General features: G+C 36.8%; 1 protein-coding gene across 3 annotated transcripts in view; it reads right to left on the bottom strand.

Moving 5' to 3' along the window:
• Window positions 1–17315, bottom strand: part of pms1.S (PMS1 homolog 1, mismatch repair system component S homeolog) — a 48839-nt gene that overhangs the window by 9955 nt on the left and 21569 nt on the right. For all 3 annotated transcript variants that reach the window (NM_001086076.1, XM_041577618.1, XM_018237175.2), the window contains 4 exon segments: window positions 271–1133; window positions 1469–1612; window positions 5059–5181; window positions 6004–6120. In NM_001086076.1, the coding sequence (NP_001079545.1) occupies window positions 271–1133; window positions 1469–1612; window positions 5059–5181; window positions 6004–6120 (1247 nt within the window).

Here is a 17315-nt window from a genome sequence, read left to right as displayed (position 1 = left end):
TCATCCCAAGAATTATGGTTTATAGATCCTTACTTGTACAGTAAGACTTACAGGGGTATATATATATGCTTATATATGCTGATGCTGAAACTTTACAGTTTCTTAGGGGTCAAGACAAGAATAAAAAAAAGCACAAAACAAAAATTCAAAAAATAACAAAGGCTTGAGCAGAAGTCAATTTGGGCACTGAAAACTAACTCCTGGTGAATTGCCTTATTAAATTTATAGGGACTATTTAGCACCGTAGCAAATGCAGAAGAGTAAACTTACTTGAATTTCTCTTCTTGATTCAGTTTACCCCAGAGATCTTTCCCTTTTGAAGAAATCTCTTCAACACTAGCCAGTGGGTTGTCATCAATAAGTTTGGACCGTTCTGCCTGAATGAAATGTTCCTCTGCAGACAATGGTTTCTTGATCGCTCTTTTACTTATCAAGTCATAGGCAGTGACAAATCCAGATTTTCCACTAATGACATTCAGTTTGTTATTTGTATCCTTTGAATTCTGAACATTACTAGCTTCTCCAGTGTTTTTGTCAAAATGAGTCTCTGTGGACAAATTCAGTAGCTTTACAGGTTCTAGGTTATCACCTAGAGAGTCTTTAAAAGCGCTTCCTTTACTCCAAATGTCATCAACTATATCAGGGACATTAATCAATGTTGTTTTTTTAAATGTATCTTTTTCTGAAACCTGGTGCACAGAATCAATAGGGTTTAAAGACTCAGTATCCATTGAATTACTGTGACTGACAGCAAAATGTAATCCAGTGTCAGCAATGGCTTCATCCTGTGTATTGGAAGATTCAGTAGGCACCAGAAAACCATCAAAGGTCTCATTCTCACTGTAGGCAACTTCAGCATTATCAGAATAAAAAATAGTATCCTTATTAAACGTTTGAGGCTGCAAAGAGTTCACAGATTGCTTTTGTTCTTGAACACTGTTTAAAAATGAGGGGCATACACTAAGAGATTTCCCACCACACCCTGTGATTTTGTTTTCAACAACGTGTGTATTAGAATTATCTGTGTTATGAGTTACAGTGTCTTCAGGCATTTTATCTTTATCAGTTTCTAGAATTTGTGAATCAGGGTACACAGATCTCAGGACATTCTCAACAGCAAGTAGGACAGATTCCTGAAAAAATAAATAAAAAATGGATGTTAAGTGTGTCATAAATGTTTAATTTTTATCACATATACATTAATTATATAGTGTGCACATGTGCGACAAACACTCACTTCCTGCTTACAGTATATACACCCAGGAAGTAGGTTTTAAAAACATAAAGCTATGAGCTTCATCCAGACACTCATCTTTATCTTAAGGTAAATTTTCCATTTACATGGCCACAGGTTTTTACAAACAAATACCCCTATATATGTAAATAGGTGAGAACAATGACCGCCGCAAGAAATCTGTGATAGAAAACCCTCAAGCAAGATATTTCTGTAAGACATAATATAACTTACTTTATTTTGAAGCATGATCTTAGTTTTATCTGGAGTTAAATTCACATCCAAACAAGAGGCAGGAAGTACAATATTCATAAAAAACACTGGATAGCAGCGAGGGGACCCTTTGTTTAGACTCTGGGTATGATACAATCGAACCATCTATATAACAGAAATAATCAATAGTAATACAGAATTATCTATAAATAAGTAAAACATTATATGGTTTAAGCACTATGAAGAAGAAAAAAAAAACAGAATCAGAACAGTGATTAATGTAAAATAAATCATAAATGTGTTAGAGGTCACTTGTGCATGTGACCGTGAAACTTTCATTACAGGTAATATATTTCTCTGTTACATAGCTAATTTGGGCTGAAAAAACACAAAAGTCCATCAAGTTTTTATTTTAGCTCTCAAGAACTTTTTGGACCTTCTAATAATTAATAGCACCAAACTCATCTCTAGTATTTGCATGGGTGAGCATTTAAGGAATAGTGATCATAACATGGTCTCCTTTGAGATTTTGTTGCAAAGACAACTCTGTCTGGGAGTAACTAAAACATTAAATTTTAGATGTGTAAACTTTGCCAGTATAAGGACATCTCTGCAACATTTTACCTGGGAAAGGCTTTTCACAGGGTTGAACACAGAACAAAAATGGAATGTCTTTTAAATGCTTCTTAAATATACATGTCAGTATATTTCCCTTGTAAGCAAAAAACGTTGAGGTAAAGCAAAATGTTTATGGTTCAATAGAAGTGTTGGTGCTGCGGTTGGTAAGAAAAGATTTGCTTTTAAGACATTAAAGTTAGCTGGGGCAGCTGAAACATTTATCATGTACAAGAAGGTCAATAAATCATGCAAAGAGATTGAGATGGAAAAGGGTATTGCAGCCAGGAGTAAAAAATCTAAAATTATTTTTTAAATATGTAAATAACAGAAAAACAACGCAGGACGGGGTGGGACCCTTAATATCAGAGGAAAGGGGGTCAGCTGGTTGATGAGAACAGAGAAAAAGCATATATTCTTAACTGTTATTTTTTTGTCTGTCTACACAAATGAGGAAAGACCTAATGAAGGTTTCCTTCTTAATAGTCCAAATTCTAGTAATAAAACTAATGATGGACGGTACAGGTAAGAGGAAATTCAAAAGAGACTAAAACTTGTTAAGATAAAGAAAGGCCCATGACCAGGCTGTATTCATCCCAGGGTACTAAACAAGCTTAGCTTTGTGACTGCCAAACTGCTTTACTTACTTTTTCAGGATTCATTGAGGTCTGGCATGGTGCCAAGAGACTTGCTAATGAGGTGCCGCTATTAAAAAAGGAATCAGTTCTCAAACCCACAACTATATGCCGGTTAGTCAGACATCAGTGACCATTGTACTGGACAGTGCTTATCTGTTATGTGCTATGTAACCTGTGCCTTTTCTCCTTTTTTCCAGCTTGAATGGCAGCACCCATGGCTACACAGCAGCTTGTTTATATAAACTATAGTAGTCTTTCTGAAGAAAACGCACAGCTTTTACCAGGGTATGCCAACAGTATTTTATATGATAATTATTTTAAATGCTTTAATTTTTTGGTGTTACTGTTCCTTTAATACACCAAACTTGTTACGTACACATCATAGAAGGCATTTTATCACTGACACAACTCGAAATATAAACCACATCATTTGGTAAGTCTAAACCAAGATTAAAATTAAAAAAGTAAAACTACATAAACCAAAAACAATTAGAAAACATAAAACAAAGTATATATTAATTGAACCTGGCATATACAGGTATGGGATCCATTATTCAGAAACCCGTTATCCAGAAAGCTCAAAATTACCGAATGCCCAAATGTAGTCTCCCATAGACTATATTTTATCCAAATAATCCACATTTTTAAAAATAATTTCCTTTTTCTCTGTAATAATAAAACAGTACCTTGTACTTGATCCAAACTAAGATATAATTGATCCTTATTGGAAGCAAAAGCAGCCTATTGGGTTTATTTAATTTTTACATGTTTTTCTAGTAGATTTAAGATATGACGATCCAAATTTGGGAAAGATCCGCTATCCGGAAAACCCCAGGTCTCAAGAATTCTGGGTAACAGTTCCCTTACCTGTAACTGTAGAATAGCTGTTAAATACAATCCAAATTAAGTATTGTTCTTAGACACAGAATTGCTTCTCCTTCATAGAAGTTCTTAAATCTGATTTGATTATTTTCAGTTCTTAAATTTAAAGTTAAATAGTTGTCGGAATATGTTTGGCGACTTCGACTACAGATACACAAAATTGCTTCAGACTCCACAGCTCTGACTTTGACTCTGGGATGACAGAGTAGTGCAGAGAGAGATTGGCTAATTGTTAATGTAGTTCCACTATTCAAAAAGTTTGACGTCAAAGGTAAGAAAGCTATTCGAAGGGGTATTAATTAATAAAATACTCTACTTCATTGCAAATCATAATGCTGAGTTTGCGTCAGCATTGTTTTTATGCATAACCAATCATGCCAGACTAATTTAATTGTCTTTTATGAGGAGGTGAGCAGGAACCATGACTCTGTGATGGCAGTGGATGTAATATACTTAGACTTTGCTAAAGCTTTTGATACAGTAATGATGTCGTTGAGTGCCGGTCAGGGAAGGAATACACTCTCCATTTAGCCCCCTCCGGTTCCTGTTACAATAGGCCTCCACTGTAGCTATTGCAGATCTAGGGCTCAGTTAGGGACTCAGGGAACTGTTCCATAAGAACCAAAAGATTCTTTAGTCAGGTCCCTTCTCTGATCAGAGTAGGTTAGAGCCCCAGGTTCCAGCACACATTAGGGTCAGACACCCCGGCTTAGTTACTGTCCCAGTTCTATCCAAACGGAGAGCCATCACTAACTACTGGACATTACACTCCCTGGGAATACGGCATGGGTAACCATTAATGGATTACAAACTCAATGTATTGCGATTCATGGATGCAACACAAGGGATTACAGATAAGTGCGCAACAATGTAAAGTGTACACAAAAAGCAGGCCTGAACTATGAATTATATGTGGTACACCACAGGAGTTAATAAGAACTGTATTACATTGTTCTTTACTGATTTGTTTGTTTATGGTTCTGATTTACATGTACTATTAAAACAGAGAGTTTCATATTCACTCTTTTTATAAATACAGCAAGTGTGTCTTTATTTGTACCAGGCTTTTAAAGGAGCACCTTGCCAGGCTGTGCGTGTGCGTGCGTGAGTGTGTGTTTATTTTTCAACACCTCAGTAAATTCAAAGTAAGTCACAGTTTTTCTAATTTGAGAACATAAAAGATACCAAAAGATTTTTTCTAAGTGAAATAACATAAAAAATTATTAGAAATCACTTTACGCTGCAAAAGACAGTATAAGTTTCATATAAGTTTGATATAAGTGAAATAAACTTTAACAAAATAGTTTGTTTTAGGGACATTTAGGGACCATTTGTTACCACCAGAGACAAAAACTATTACAGCCCAATGTCAGCAGCAAGGTTTCATGTACTAGATTTATTATTATGTCATATTTATAAAGTGCCAACATATTCTGCAGTATCAGTACATCAGTATAACATATATACTGTTAATACCTTCATTATTTCTTTGTGATACACGGGTCGACGGTTTATAAATAGGAAACTTTTTTCTGAACTTGAAAGGCTGGTTACAGTGATATCAGCATCTGGCTTAGGTAGATAGCCATTAATAGAAATCTGTGATAAAAAGAAGAAAGTAACAAGAATTCAAAAACTATAGCACAATTTTATGTTCTGTATGTCTTTTAATGCAGATTCCACTGAGTTACCACTAAAATAAAAACTAGATGTGAACAAAAGGATAATTTTGTAAAAACAAAATTATACAACTATTTTCATCAACAAAAAGTTGGCGAATGCAGAAACAGAGAACTGTAAAAGGGATCCTCCTTGGTGATGCATTTCACTACAGTGTAATATCAAATCTGTCCCTTTAAGGTATAGTCATTGAGGAGGCGAAGCCTTGTAAGAGAAGAGGAAGCAGAGACATTATTTATCTCAATGAGAAGTTGTTAGAAACTACTTATTGGAAGCACAAGCTTCTATAATGAATAACAACGGTTACAGTCAACCTTTTTCTGTTGGAGGTCTGCAAATTTATTGTTTTCTGTTTGTCTTAGTACTGTCGTTACTACGTATCAAGGATTTTTTACATTTTATTTTGAGATTTCTATGTGCGGTCACCAGGTTGAGCAAATGTTTCTTCTGAGTATAACTTTATGTGACTGACAGAGAGTCTTGCACATGCCCCCCATAGTGTAACATTAACACTGCAATGTTTAACCCTTGTTATTGACACAGTAAATATTGTATCTCAAAGTAAAACAGACTTTTATGCTTTCAGTACTTGAAGAAAAAGTTACTTTAACACATTTCCTGGATTTTACATTTTCCTGGTCCCCTGAAAAACGTAAAATGGGGGTTCTACTGTATTAGAAATATTGAAGATAATACAGAAATATTGAAGATTAGACAACAAGACATTTAAATTTTACTAACCTCTGGGGCCTCAGACTGGTATTGGAAAGGAACCATGCCATTCATGGTGGCACTTCCCACAACTGACATAAATGCCATCTTATGGTCAGACACCTTTGATTTTTGCCAGACAAGAGCCTGCAATTAAAATAACACTACTTACATTTATAAAACTTTTTGACTATTATAAAATGTAGATAAGTGTTGATCATAATTCAATTTCATCCTTTCCAACAGATTCCTTTTTATACTTTAAAAAAAGGGCATAAAAAAAGAGTAAACATATAGGGGCAAATTCACTATGCGCCGAAGCGCCTAACGCTAGCGTCAATTCGCTAGCGTTGGTCATTTTCGTTACTTCGCAAATTCACTAACGAACGCTGGCGTAAATTCGCTAGTGTTGCTTCGCACCCTTACGCCTGGCGAATTTGCGCAACGGACGTAACTACGTAAATTCACTAACACGCGCATTGTACTGAACGCTACCTTTTACACTAGACTTCCTTCGCCACCTCAGACCAGGCGAAGCGCAATAGAGTAGATAGGGATTGCTTCAAAAAAAAAGTTCAAATTTTTTCTAAGTCCCAAAAAACGCTGGCGTTTTTTCTATATTATGGGTGATAGGCTGAAAAAGATTGAAAATTTTTTTGGGGCTCCCCTCCTTCCCCCTACATTTCCTAACTCATGGCAACTTAACTATACAGTGGGCACATGTGTAGGGCAAAAAAAAATAATTTATTTTATGTTTTGAAGGTTTCCCAGGCATTTGTAGTGATTCTACGTATTCCTCCATTGAAATTTGAATTTGGCGCCGTATGCAAATTAACCATCGCTAGCATAACTTCGCTTTGCGAATCAACGCTAGCGCAACTTTGCAACCCCTGAGCGCAACTTCGGATTTTAGTGAATTTGCAGAGCGCTGGCGAAACTACGCCTGGCGAAGTGCGGCGAAGTTACGCCTGGCGCAACTACGAATCTTAGTGAATTTGCCCCATAATGAGACATGTAATACTGAAAAAATAAGCTACCAAATGCTGATGTGCAGATCCACAATACCCACCTGAACCCACATACTGACAATTTTTCCTGAAGCCAAATGCACAGGTGACATCACAGAGGGGAGGGGCCATGCACATGACATCACCAAGTGGGAGAGGGTAAAAGGAAAAATACCTAGTTACAGCAGTCCCTCTGCTAGTATATAAATAATTGTTTAAATGAAGGGCAGAAACGCATGTTTAACAAATATATCTGTTGGAAATTTCCTGTTACAACTTTGAGATTTGACCTGAAACAAAACTGGTATTAACTGGATTAATGAAAACTATGAGAAACTACGGAGAAAAAGACAATACAAGTGTTTTTAGGAGTTCAATATGGTTGCATTACCATGCTCTGTATCAATTAGAATGCTTTTATTTCAGTAATGTGATATATTACACACCTAGGAGGGTTTCTTTTTTTCACACAGGTCGGTAGGCATGTACCCTGTACCTACGAAGCTTATCAGATTTACTAGCAAATGGACTGCATAATTACAAACTTGGTACGCTTGAAAACCTCTTGATACATGTTCTATCCTTTGCCACAGTGAACTGAGGAGTAGTTCTCTAATACCATGGAGTAGTTCTCTAATACCATGGAGTAGTTCTCTAATACCATGGAATAGCACAAACTAATTTATCAGAAGACCAAGCCTATGATTTTGGAGTAAACTGATGGCAGAGTGAGGCTCAGTACCTTTAACCCTAAATACATGTTTGGTTGCATTTGGTTTAACCTATGTTACGCTGTTCAATCTGATCAATGGCCTTTGCCATAAGGGGCCTGATTTACAAAGGTATCTGGCATGCAGGTATTTTTTTTGCACAAACAAGTAGTTGTTGACCTCTTCCTGGATAAGAGAATGGCCCTTCAATGGTTTTGTCGTATTTGGTAATACAAAGCCTCAGCATAAAGCCACATAACTGTCAGGCCCGAAGGCTCAGTTTGAAGTGACGGACCAAGGAGGAAGCTAGCAGGTTACACACCAAAGTTCGCAGTACAGAATGGGGTCAAGAGAAAGAGTAGTCAGCCAGGCAGAAGATAAGTTCAGGCAGCAGGTAGTCGTAAACAGGAACAGGCAGAGGTCAATAACAAGAATCCAAACACGATAATAGCACCCAGGAACACAATGAAGTATAACCTATTCATGGGCAAAGGCAGAGAGTCACAAATGGCCTTTTAAACAATTCTTTGGCGCCAAAACGTGCGCAGTGACGTCATGCGTTGCGTGTTGAAGCAGTACGTTTTGGCGCTGGCTTCTTGGCGCAGGCGCAAATCCACCGCATCCAGGCGAGGCGCCGAAGAGGAAAACCCACGTGGCCCGCCCTGGGCGCCGTCATCTTGGACTGGACGCCAACGAGGGAGGACGCGCTGGACCGCGCTCCTCACAATAACACACAGAGGCTTTATCAAAGGTCAGTTGGGGATTTCTGAACACTTCCTGGCATTTATCCCATTTTTCATTTATCAATTCTTTCCCTGTCCAGCAATGTTTTTGGGGAAAGAAAGTGCCAAGCTGAAGCAAAACTCTAATACTTCTTGTGGGCAAAAATCACACTGTGCAAAATTTTATCAGAAAAGAAATTCTTAAAGTCACTACATATAGTACCACCTATTTTTTACACGGCAAAACCTGGTAAAAAAATTTGCTTACCACTACTCATGGTTTATCATGTGAAAAGGCATGGACGAGATTCAATTTGAGGAGAAAAAAACTTTTCTCCGAATTCAGTTCCATTTTTTCACCTTAGACAATAAAGTTTTCACATGATAAACAATGAGATATGTTTTTCTGAATTGAATTGCATCTCAAATTGAATCTCATCCATGAGTTTTCATGTTATAAACTAGTGATGTGCGAGTCAGGTTTTTTTTTTTACACAGGAAGGATTCTAAAAGGCCCTCATGAACCTTGTGGGCAAGCATAAATTTGGGAAAATATTTGTAAGTGGGAAAATATTTTAAATGTCTTGTCCTACAAGCTATTTGAAACTGAAAAGATCTTCGTAAAAAGTATTTTTACTACTTCCCTTCTGGAGAAATACTTATATTGGCAACTGGATCAGTTGTTGACTAGACATTGCAGTGGGAAAATGAGAATATTTACTTGAGGCAATGTGAGAGTTAATCATTGAGTGTAACAGCATGTGGAATCACAAACATGTGAGTATCCAAAGTATAAATGTGATGTGCATATCCCAGTGTGACTGTAATTGTGCATGTGTGTATGAAAATGTACAACTGCAATTTTTGTTGCAGTAGTCAACAACGTCATGTTTGGCTGTTCCTATCCTAAATTTATTGAAGACCATACTGAAAAAATAAATTTTAAAATGGAAGGCTAGCATATAATTTACATGTAAAGCTGTAAACACAAAATTATATAAACTCTCTGTTGTGCTTGGCCATCAGGACTGGACTGAATATGTGGGCTGACATTAGGGCTGAACTCCACAGAAGATTCTGTAGGATGGTGTTGGATCGACAGATTGCATCCTACAAGTCAAATATAGTCGCGTCGGTCAAAATATAATGGGACTGGTACACAAATTAGATTTTTAAACTGCTAGTGTTTTAGTAAATAATCCCCTGAATGTTGCATACAGATGTATGAACAAACTTTACAATCTAAGTTTAGTCCAGATTCAGTTCAGTGGTTTAAAATAGTGATGTGCGGGCCAGCCCAAAACCCGCTGATCAGGCGGGTTTGTGCCGACCTCGCACCTACGGTTGCTGGGCTCTTCCTGCTCTCCCTGCCTGCCACCTTGCACTGACGGTCTACCGGCTTCCGACTTTCTTTTTTTATAGGCATGCGCCCCTTTTGTGACATCATCTGCAGGGTGGCGCGGGTCTATAAAAGGAACCCGGAAGTCACTGGCGGAGGGAGGTCGGGGGAGGGGTTAAACCCGACCCGCACATCACTAGTTTATAACATGAAAACTCATGGATGAGATTCAAATTGAGATGCAATTCAATTCAGAAAAACATATCACATTGTTTATCACGTGAAAACTATATTGTCTAAGGTGAAAAAATGGAGCTGAATTTCTCCTCAAATTGAATCTCGTCCATGCCATTTCACATGATAAACCATGAGTAGTGATCATTTTTCGCCAGGTTTTGCCGTGTAAAAGATGCCCATAGGCTTTAATGGTTGAAAATTGTTGCGCTTCAAAAAAAAACTTGTTCCCTGTAGACTTCAGTGCATTTGGTGTATGTTCCGCTGTTTCGCAAATTTCCTGCAAAGCAAAACGGGTCAGATTTGCCCATCACTAACCATGAGATAATTTTTTCTTACTCAGTTAAATCTGGCTCTGACTTTACATTATAGCTATAGAGGATCTGATTTTGAAGGATACTACATATCCTGGGTGGTGTTGCGCACAGTTGCATGGCAAGATCAGATAAAATCTGACCCCCAAAATCTGATCATAATCTCCTGTGGCATTTAACCCTGAAGGACAGGAATAATGGTTTCAAGGGATGCAGCTTTCCTGTTTGAGAAAGACTTAGTTTTAAATTCATTTGTAAGTTCAATGAAAGCAGTATTTGCCTGATCCTTTCTATTCTCTGCACAATTTTGAGTTGACTCATGAAACAATGTAGCAGGAAGACAGCTGATTAACAGACAAATGAAGAAACATGCAAGACACTGTGGCAATTGGAGACTTGGAAGGAGGAGAGCTGGCTTGGGCTATGTTGTTTAAAAAGTCAGGACCAACAGTGACAAATACTGCTGTCTATTGCAATTATATTTATGAACAACTAAAACTACTGGATATTTTGATTTAATGAGTCAGTGTTAAGTTGCTGGCAAATACAATTTTTCTAATTATGCAGGAAATAAGTGGGATAACTTTCCTTTTCAAATGTACACAACTGTATAAAGCTACAGAAATACATTATACATTTGGCCCTGTTAAAATGGACACATTGATAAGACTTTTTTTAAGGCCCTGCTAAACTCAGCAATGCAGAGGTTACAAAGGATATATTCGCACATAACCAGCTGACTAGGTTCCTGGTAAGGCCAACTTTATTTCTTGTAAAGTATTCACCAGAAAGAACATCTGATAATACATGCTCATAAACACTAGCATCTGTTGGGTTTTAGCAGTTCTCATGCTAGAGTGTTGATTTCAGTTATGGATGCCCAGTAGATATCTATCTCCTGACAACTCTAATTGAGTCCACTACAATAATTCTCAGTGGTATTTTACAGTTATGTTTACTGTAATTCTTAATTTCTCTGCAGTACTGCAAAGGCTTCAACAATGAATTCTCAGCAGTCTCTTTAAAATTGTATCTGGTTGTTGACGTCCTATTTATATTTGCAACAAGGCAGTGATGTTATAAGACTGTGCCTGAGTAGAGAAAGAAACAATAGAAACATTTTTAAACAATGTAGCCTCCAAGTGAATATGCTTTCTGGCTGTCGGTCATTGTTGACCAAGAGAGCAAGACAGCATATTATCTTTTTCAGTGCCACAGTTTGTAAGATCTGTTCTACAATTCAGGTTCAGACGCACTTTACTGCAAGAAACATCTGCTGTTCATTACAGTGGTTCATCGCCTGCCTTAAATGGTTTTACACATGCAGTTTTTTCCCCCTCTACACAATAGCACACACATACTACACAACTTTGCTAAATGAATAGCCACATCCATTTTATTTCAAGTAAAAATTTGCCTACAATTACAGGAAGTTTCAACAGAAGTTACCAGAAGTTTCAACAGGCATACATGAAATAATCAATACAGAACTAATTATAAAATAAACAAATAAATGGACATATATAGGGATTACTGGCAATTTTCTAGCATTCACTGCAACACTTATGCTGGTATACTTTATGTAAAGGCAGTGGGGGTACACCAGATCAGATAGGGTTGCTGACGAAGATGAGAGTCGCCAGTCAAACAAATGGGAAGTCTTAATAAACTTTGTCAGGGTGTATTTATGTTAGGTGTTTAATGTATTCACATGTTTTGTATACACTGCTATTATTCACTGATACGCTTCTTAGTCTCTCCAAAATGTAAAATATTACACTCTTTTATTTTTTTAGTATTGTACTATTTAATCTGTTCATAAAACTTGCTTGGCAGCAGAGAAAGTGTAGTTAACGTACCTTTATGATACATTGTGATACTTAATTGCACATTGCAAACCTTTAAAACCTGCTCTGCAGTTTTGTTAAATATTTTGTTGCAAAAAATGGTTTGCGATTGCAAAATTTTATTACATGTACTACACACTATTGCAAGATATAAAATTCTCAATCGCTATCTTACTCTCGTGTGAGGGGCAACATTTTTGACTTTGTGAATGACTTTTGTGCTAGCAACCAATATTACATTCCCTCAATGTGTACTGCAAAAAACAATTAGACCACAGTCTCTAAAACACAGGGACTTAATACCAGTAATAAAAACATTAACAGCCAATCTCACCAATCACTGGAAAATGTTCAGCCACACATGTCGATCTCTTCAGTTTTTGTTTTTACAAATATCTTTATAAATAACTCTATATCCCTACCCTATACATCTTCAGGTCTTTTATTTAGACCACTGCCTGGTTGCCAGGTTAAAGTGGACCACAGCAACCAGACAGCTACAAAAATTGCATAATGTCTCAGAATATCACATTGTCTATATCATATTAAAAGTTTATTTTACTTTGAACTAACCCTTTAAGGGGCCCATTCGCTAATCGTACTTCCTTTAAATAGTTTTCCTGTATTTCTAAAAATTAGAGAAAACATAATTATATATTTATATTTGCACATATTTAATACAATATTATTCACTTAAACCCTGGAGTTGTTGGTCCAGGGAGCTGGTGGTTTGGAAAATTAAAATAGATGGTGCCTGGATCGCATTGAATATGTTGCTGGATTAACTGTTTAGCAAAAATAAGCACTGTAGACCTCATTTAAATTGTAACATATATTAAAAAATAAATACTGGTATTTAACTAGTCTTGCTAACAATATAAAATGCATCCTATTGGTTATGAAAAAAGATATGTGAGGGGTTAGTGCATCACTTGCATTGAAACACACTTCTTATAGTTCATAACTTTGCAGCTTTCAAAGTATTTTTAAAATATACATTGTTATATCCAGTTAATTAAAAACAGCAACAGCAACTTTGTACAAAAAATCACTGGTTATCTACTCAACTTATACTTACCCTTTCATACATATCAAAAGCTCAGTTTCCACAGAGCGTGAAAAACATAGTGATTAACAAGGACCATGCTTGAAAATTATTAGTGGTGTCCACTATCACAAAGTTTGCATTTAATATGTCCTCAGGTTTCGCAGCTTTCTGAAAAGCTGTTTACTAAAGTGATCTTTTTACTGTTATGTATATCAGCTACACAGGAGGTCAGGCAGTGTAATAACATCCTTGCATTAATCAGCAACCCAGATTTATTACTGTACCTTCACTCATCCACCAACCTATAAGCCTTAATAAACAAGCACATGTTTATGTAAGTTGCAGATCCACCTGAACTATCAATTCACAAAGCAAAGTTTGGGATTTGAAGCAGACTGGGTACAGTTTATACTGCCAGCAAATATTCTTATATCTAAACACGTACACTCTAAGTGATTCATATTTAATTAAAACAATTTTGACTTCAACAATGTAGTCACACACAAGGAAATTCATTGAATTAGAGACATGCTACTAAATAAACTAGGGGGGACTGGAGTGGTAGCTGCCAAGACAAGCCCTTTATTTAGGAAGCGAACAGCAATGCTAAAAAACAGTTGCAAAATAAAATTCAACTGATGTAGAATAGGACTTTAAATCTAAACAGGGTTTTACATAAAATTTTACATATGCCACATAAAACACATAAATTATAATTATTACTAATCCACTGGATTCTTTTAAAGTACTTCTGACACTGTATCGATGCTATGAAATGTGACAGCAGGGAAGGGTGAGTTGAATTTATTTATTTTTCTCAATCCCCACCCCAAGTGCAGCAATATCTGTTCTCTGTGACACTTTTTACCAAGTAGTCCCAGAAGCACTGAAATTGGCAATCAGGCTAGGCCAGAGGCAATTTGATCCTTCAATATACAGGAGTATTGTTTACACATGAATTCCTATCCCCTGGAGGATGCCACTTTCCTGGTCCAGAATGACAGATCTAGGCTTCCGGTAAGCATGTTATAGTGTCAGAGAGCAGAAGTTCCCTTGCAATCATGGGTTAATTATAGAGAAAGAATATCATGTGCCTTTTTGGGGGGGAAGGCCAGAAGATACGTGGAGCCCACTGAGACACTGACTTAAATAAATACAGTTTCCAATATGCTTTATTGCCTACGTGGTCTCAAATTATTTTTGCTGTAGGGCCCTGTAGCTTCTAGTTATGCTACGATTTGAAATGTTTGTTACCATATACTGTTCTGCCAGAATTTATGCACAATTGTGTTCAGAATAAAAGCAGTCCGACATCACTAACCTGATCAATCATTGTTTTTAGTAGAAATTATATTTCTAAATGGCAAATAATTTAGTAGTAGGCGAAGTAGATTAATAGAAAACCAACAGAACCAAAAGTCATGACATGCATGATGCTGTTCTGTGTAACAGAATCATTAATTGAGGCTTGTTCAAAACACTAATAGGTTGTTCCAAACAATAACAGTGTGGAATTCAATTAGTGAGATCATTCATTCAGTGCAAAATCAGGCGTCAATTACGGCCCTTATTTAAGGAAATTTTATGCATGCAGGTTATAGTGCATTTCTCTCTGAAAATCTGAGTTAAACGGCCCATTCCAAACATTGTTTAGAACAGAGTACTTTGATTAAAACGTTGATTGGAGAGGGAGAATATATAAAGAAGTGCAGAAAATGATAGGCTGATCAGCTAAAATGATCTCAAATGCTTTCATATGGCAAGAAAGACATGGAAGAAAACAGAACACTACCATTGGAACGGACAGAAGAATAGCCAAAATGGCAAAGACTCCACCAATGATCAGCTCCAATAAGATCAAAGAAGGTCTAAAGTTACTTGTAAGTTACAATTAACAGATGCCTATGTGAAGCCAAGCTATAGGCAAGAGGCCCCGGCAAAGTCCCATTGTTGAAAAAAAAAAAAGGACGTGCTGAAGAGCTTACAGTTTGCCAAAGAACACACACATCCACTGGCCTAAAGAGAAATGGCGCAACATTTTATGGACTGATGAAAGCAGGATTGTTCTTTTTGGGTCTAGGGGCCGCAAACAGTTTGTCAGACAACCCCCAAAAACACTGAAATCAAGTCACAGTAAACAGGTCAGACAAAGCTCGTGTTTTTAAAAAGAAAAAGGCTTATAGTCTGAAGATGCAGATTTGACAAAAAAAGTGAGGACCTATGGGTCTATCATCTATCAATGCTTCATCCATCTGCCAATAATCAACAAATTACATTTTCCATTCTAACAGGCAGTGCTTAGGAATTCTAACCATTCTAACATATATCATATACTAGCTAACAAGCTTGAAAAAGACACCATCCTTCCAGGCAGCACATAGAAATGACACCATCCTGCAAGCATCATATAATGAAATCATCATTCTATGAGGCAGAGCTTTGACTATGAATAAAATACATGGGACTTATGGACTGCACAGATTAAACTAAAGACTGTGCTTTAGAAATATATATATATATATATATATATATATATATATATAAATATATATATATATATATATATATATATATAAATATATATATATATATATATAAATATATATAAATATATATATATATATATATATATATATACAGTATATATATATGTGTGTGTGTTTGCATAGGTGGTCTTACACTTAACAGTAGCTCAGTTTTTTAGCGTAATATTTGCAGCACACAGAAATTACTTCCAGGCAGCAAATGGGTTCAACACCTACCAGCCACCTACCACCTTACTAGACATTGCGTAGCCTAACAACACAAAAAAATACTATAATCCTTAATTAAATGCCTGAAAGGACCAAACTGAGTTGCATCCTAGGCTCTGTTTGAGGGTCTGTAGATTGAAGAACGTTCAAGTACAAATTACACTCATGAAAATGTTAACTCATTACTGCAAATATTAAAACAAACAGAATTTAGCAACTGCTGGTTTAACATATTTTATATACTAGTTAACCATATATACAAAGAAACAGTATTCTAAGTATGCATATTACTGGTAAAGCAACAAATACAATTATTGCTTTTTTTAGAATTCAGAACTAAGACAAGAAAGAAAAAAAACTATCGGAACTCTGTGTATGGCAGCTGTACCACAGCTGTGCTCTACTTGATATAAGAGAATGCTAAACAGTATGATTCTTGTAAGTGAGAGCGGCAGATTTTAGGTGACAAAACCTCCATTTCCAAGAAGGAGATCTTTATCCACAGGAAGTAGAGCTCTGCATGACATATGTAATCTCACTTGCTTGTGGACAACAAAATAGCTACAGAGAAAATATTTTCACACAAAAGCACTTCAGTCTTAACAAAATATTTATGAGTATGATCGTATTTAAGCCTTGCTCGTCTAAAATTGTGAACCATAAAATGAAATGTTAGAAGCTTAAAAGACAGACAAAAATACAACAAAAACCTCTATAATAGAAAATAACCATAATACTTGGGGAGTCAATCTGTTAGGTTCCAATAAGGGTTAGGCCACACTGGGCATTTTGGGCAGATCTGGTTGCCTGGCGACTAATCGCCTCGTCTTTGCGGCGACCAATCTCCCCAAACGCCTTCCCTGTCTCTGCGCCGGCTAAAATGAAAAAACGCCAGCGCTAATCACATGCGGCGATTCAATTTCCGAAGTCGCCTGAATCACATGCGACGATTCGTTTTCCGAAGTCGCCCGAAGTTTCCTCGTGAGGCAACTTATTCAAAAATGAATCGCCGCATGTGTTTAGCGCCTGCGTTTTTTTCATTTTAGCCGTAGTTTGGGGTGATTGGTCACCGCAAAGAGGAGGTGATTAGTCGCCAGGCGACCAAATCTCCCCAAAACGCCCAGTGTGGCCTTACCTTATTGATAAAACTTGCTGACCTTGTGTTTCAGGCTGGTGTGCAATTTTTTTTGTAAAATAACCTTTTTCCAGGATACCTTGCTGCACAGTACATCTGTGCCATCTTTTTTGTGATCCCAGACAGACCCTGACTGGCAAACAACAAAGGGGCTGCCGTAACAGAGTTGCTTTTTATTGGGCTGGTTGGGTCTCTGTGTAGTTGAAATGCCAAAGCCTATTAGGAATCAAAGT

The sequence above is a fragment of the Xenopus laevis genome, chromosome 9_10S (assembly GCF_017654675.1).
Source record: "Xenopus laevis strain J_2021 chromosome 9_10S, Xenopus_laevis_v10.1, whole genome shotgun sequence".
Lineage (NCBI taxonomy): Eukaryota > Metazoa > Chordata > Amphibia > Anura > Pipidae > Xenopus > Xenopus laevis.
This window is presented reverse-complemented; position numbering and strand designations above follow the sequence as displayed.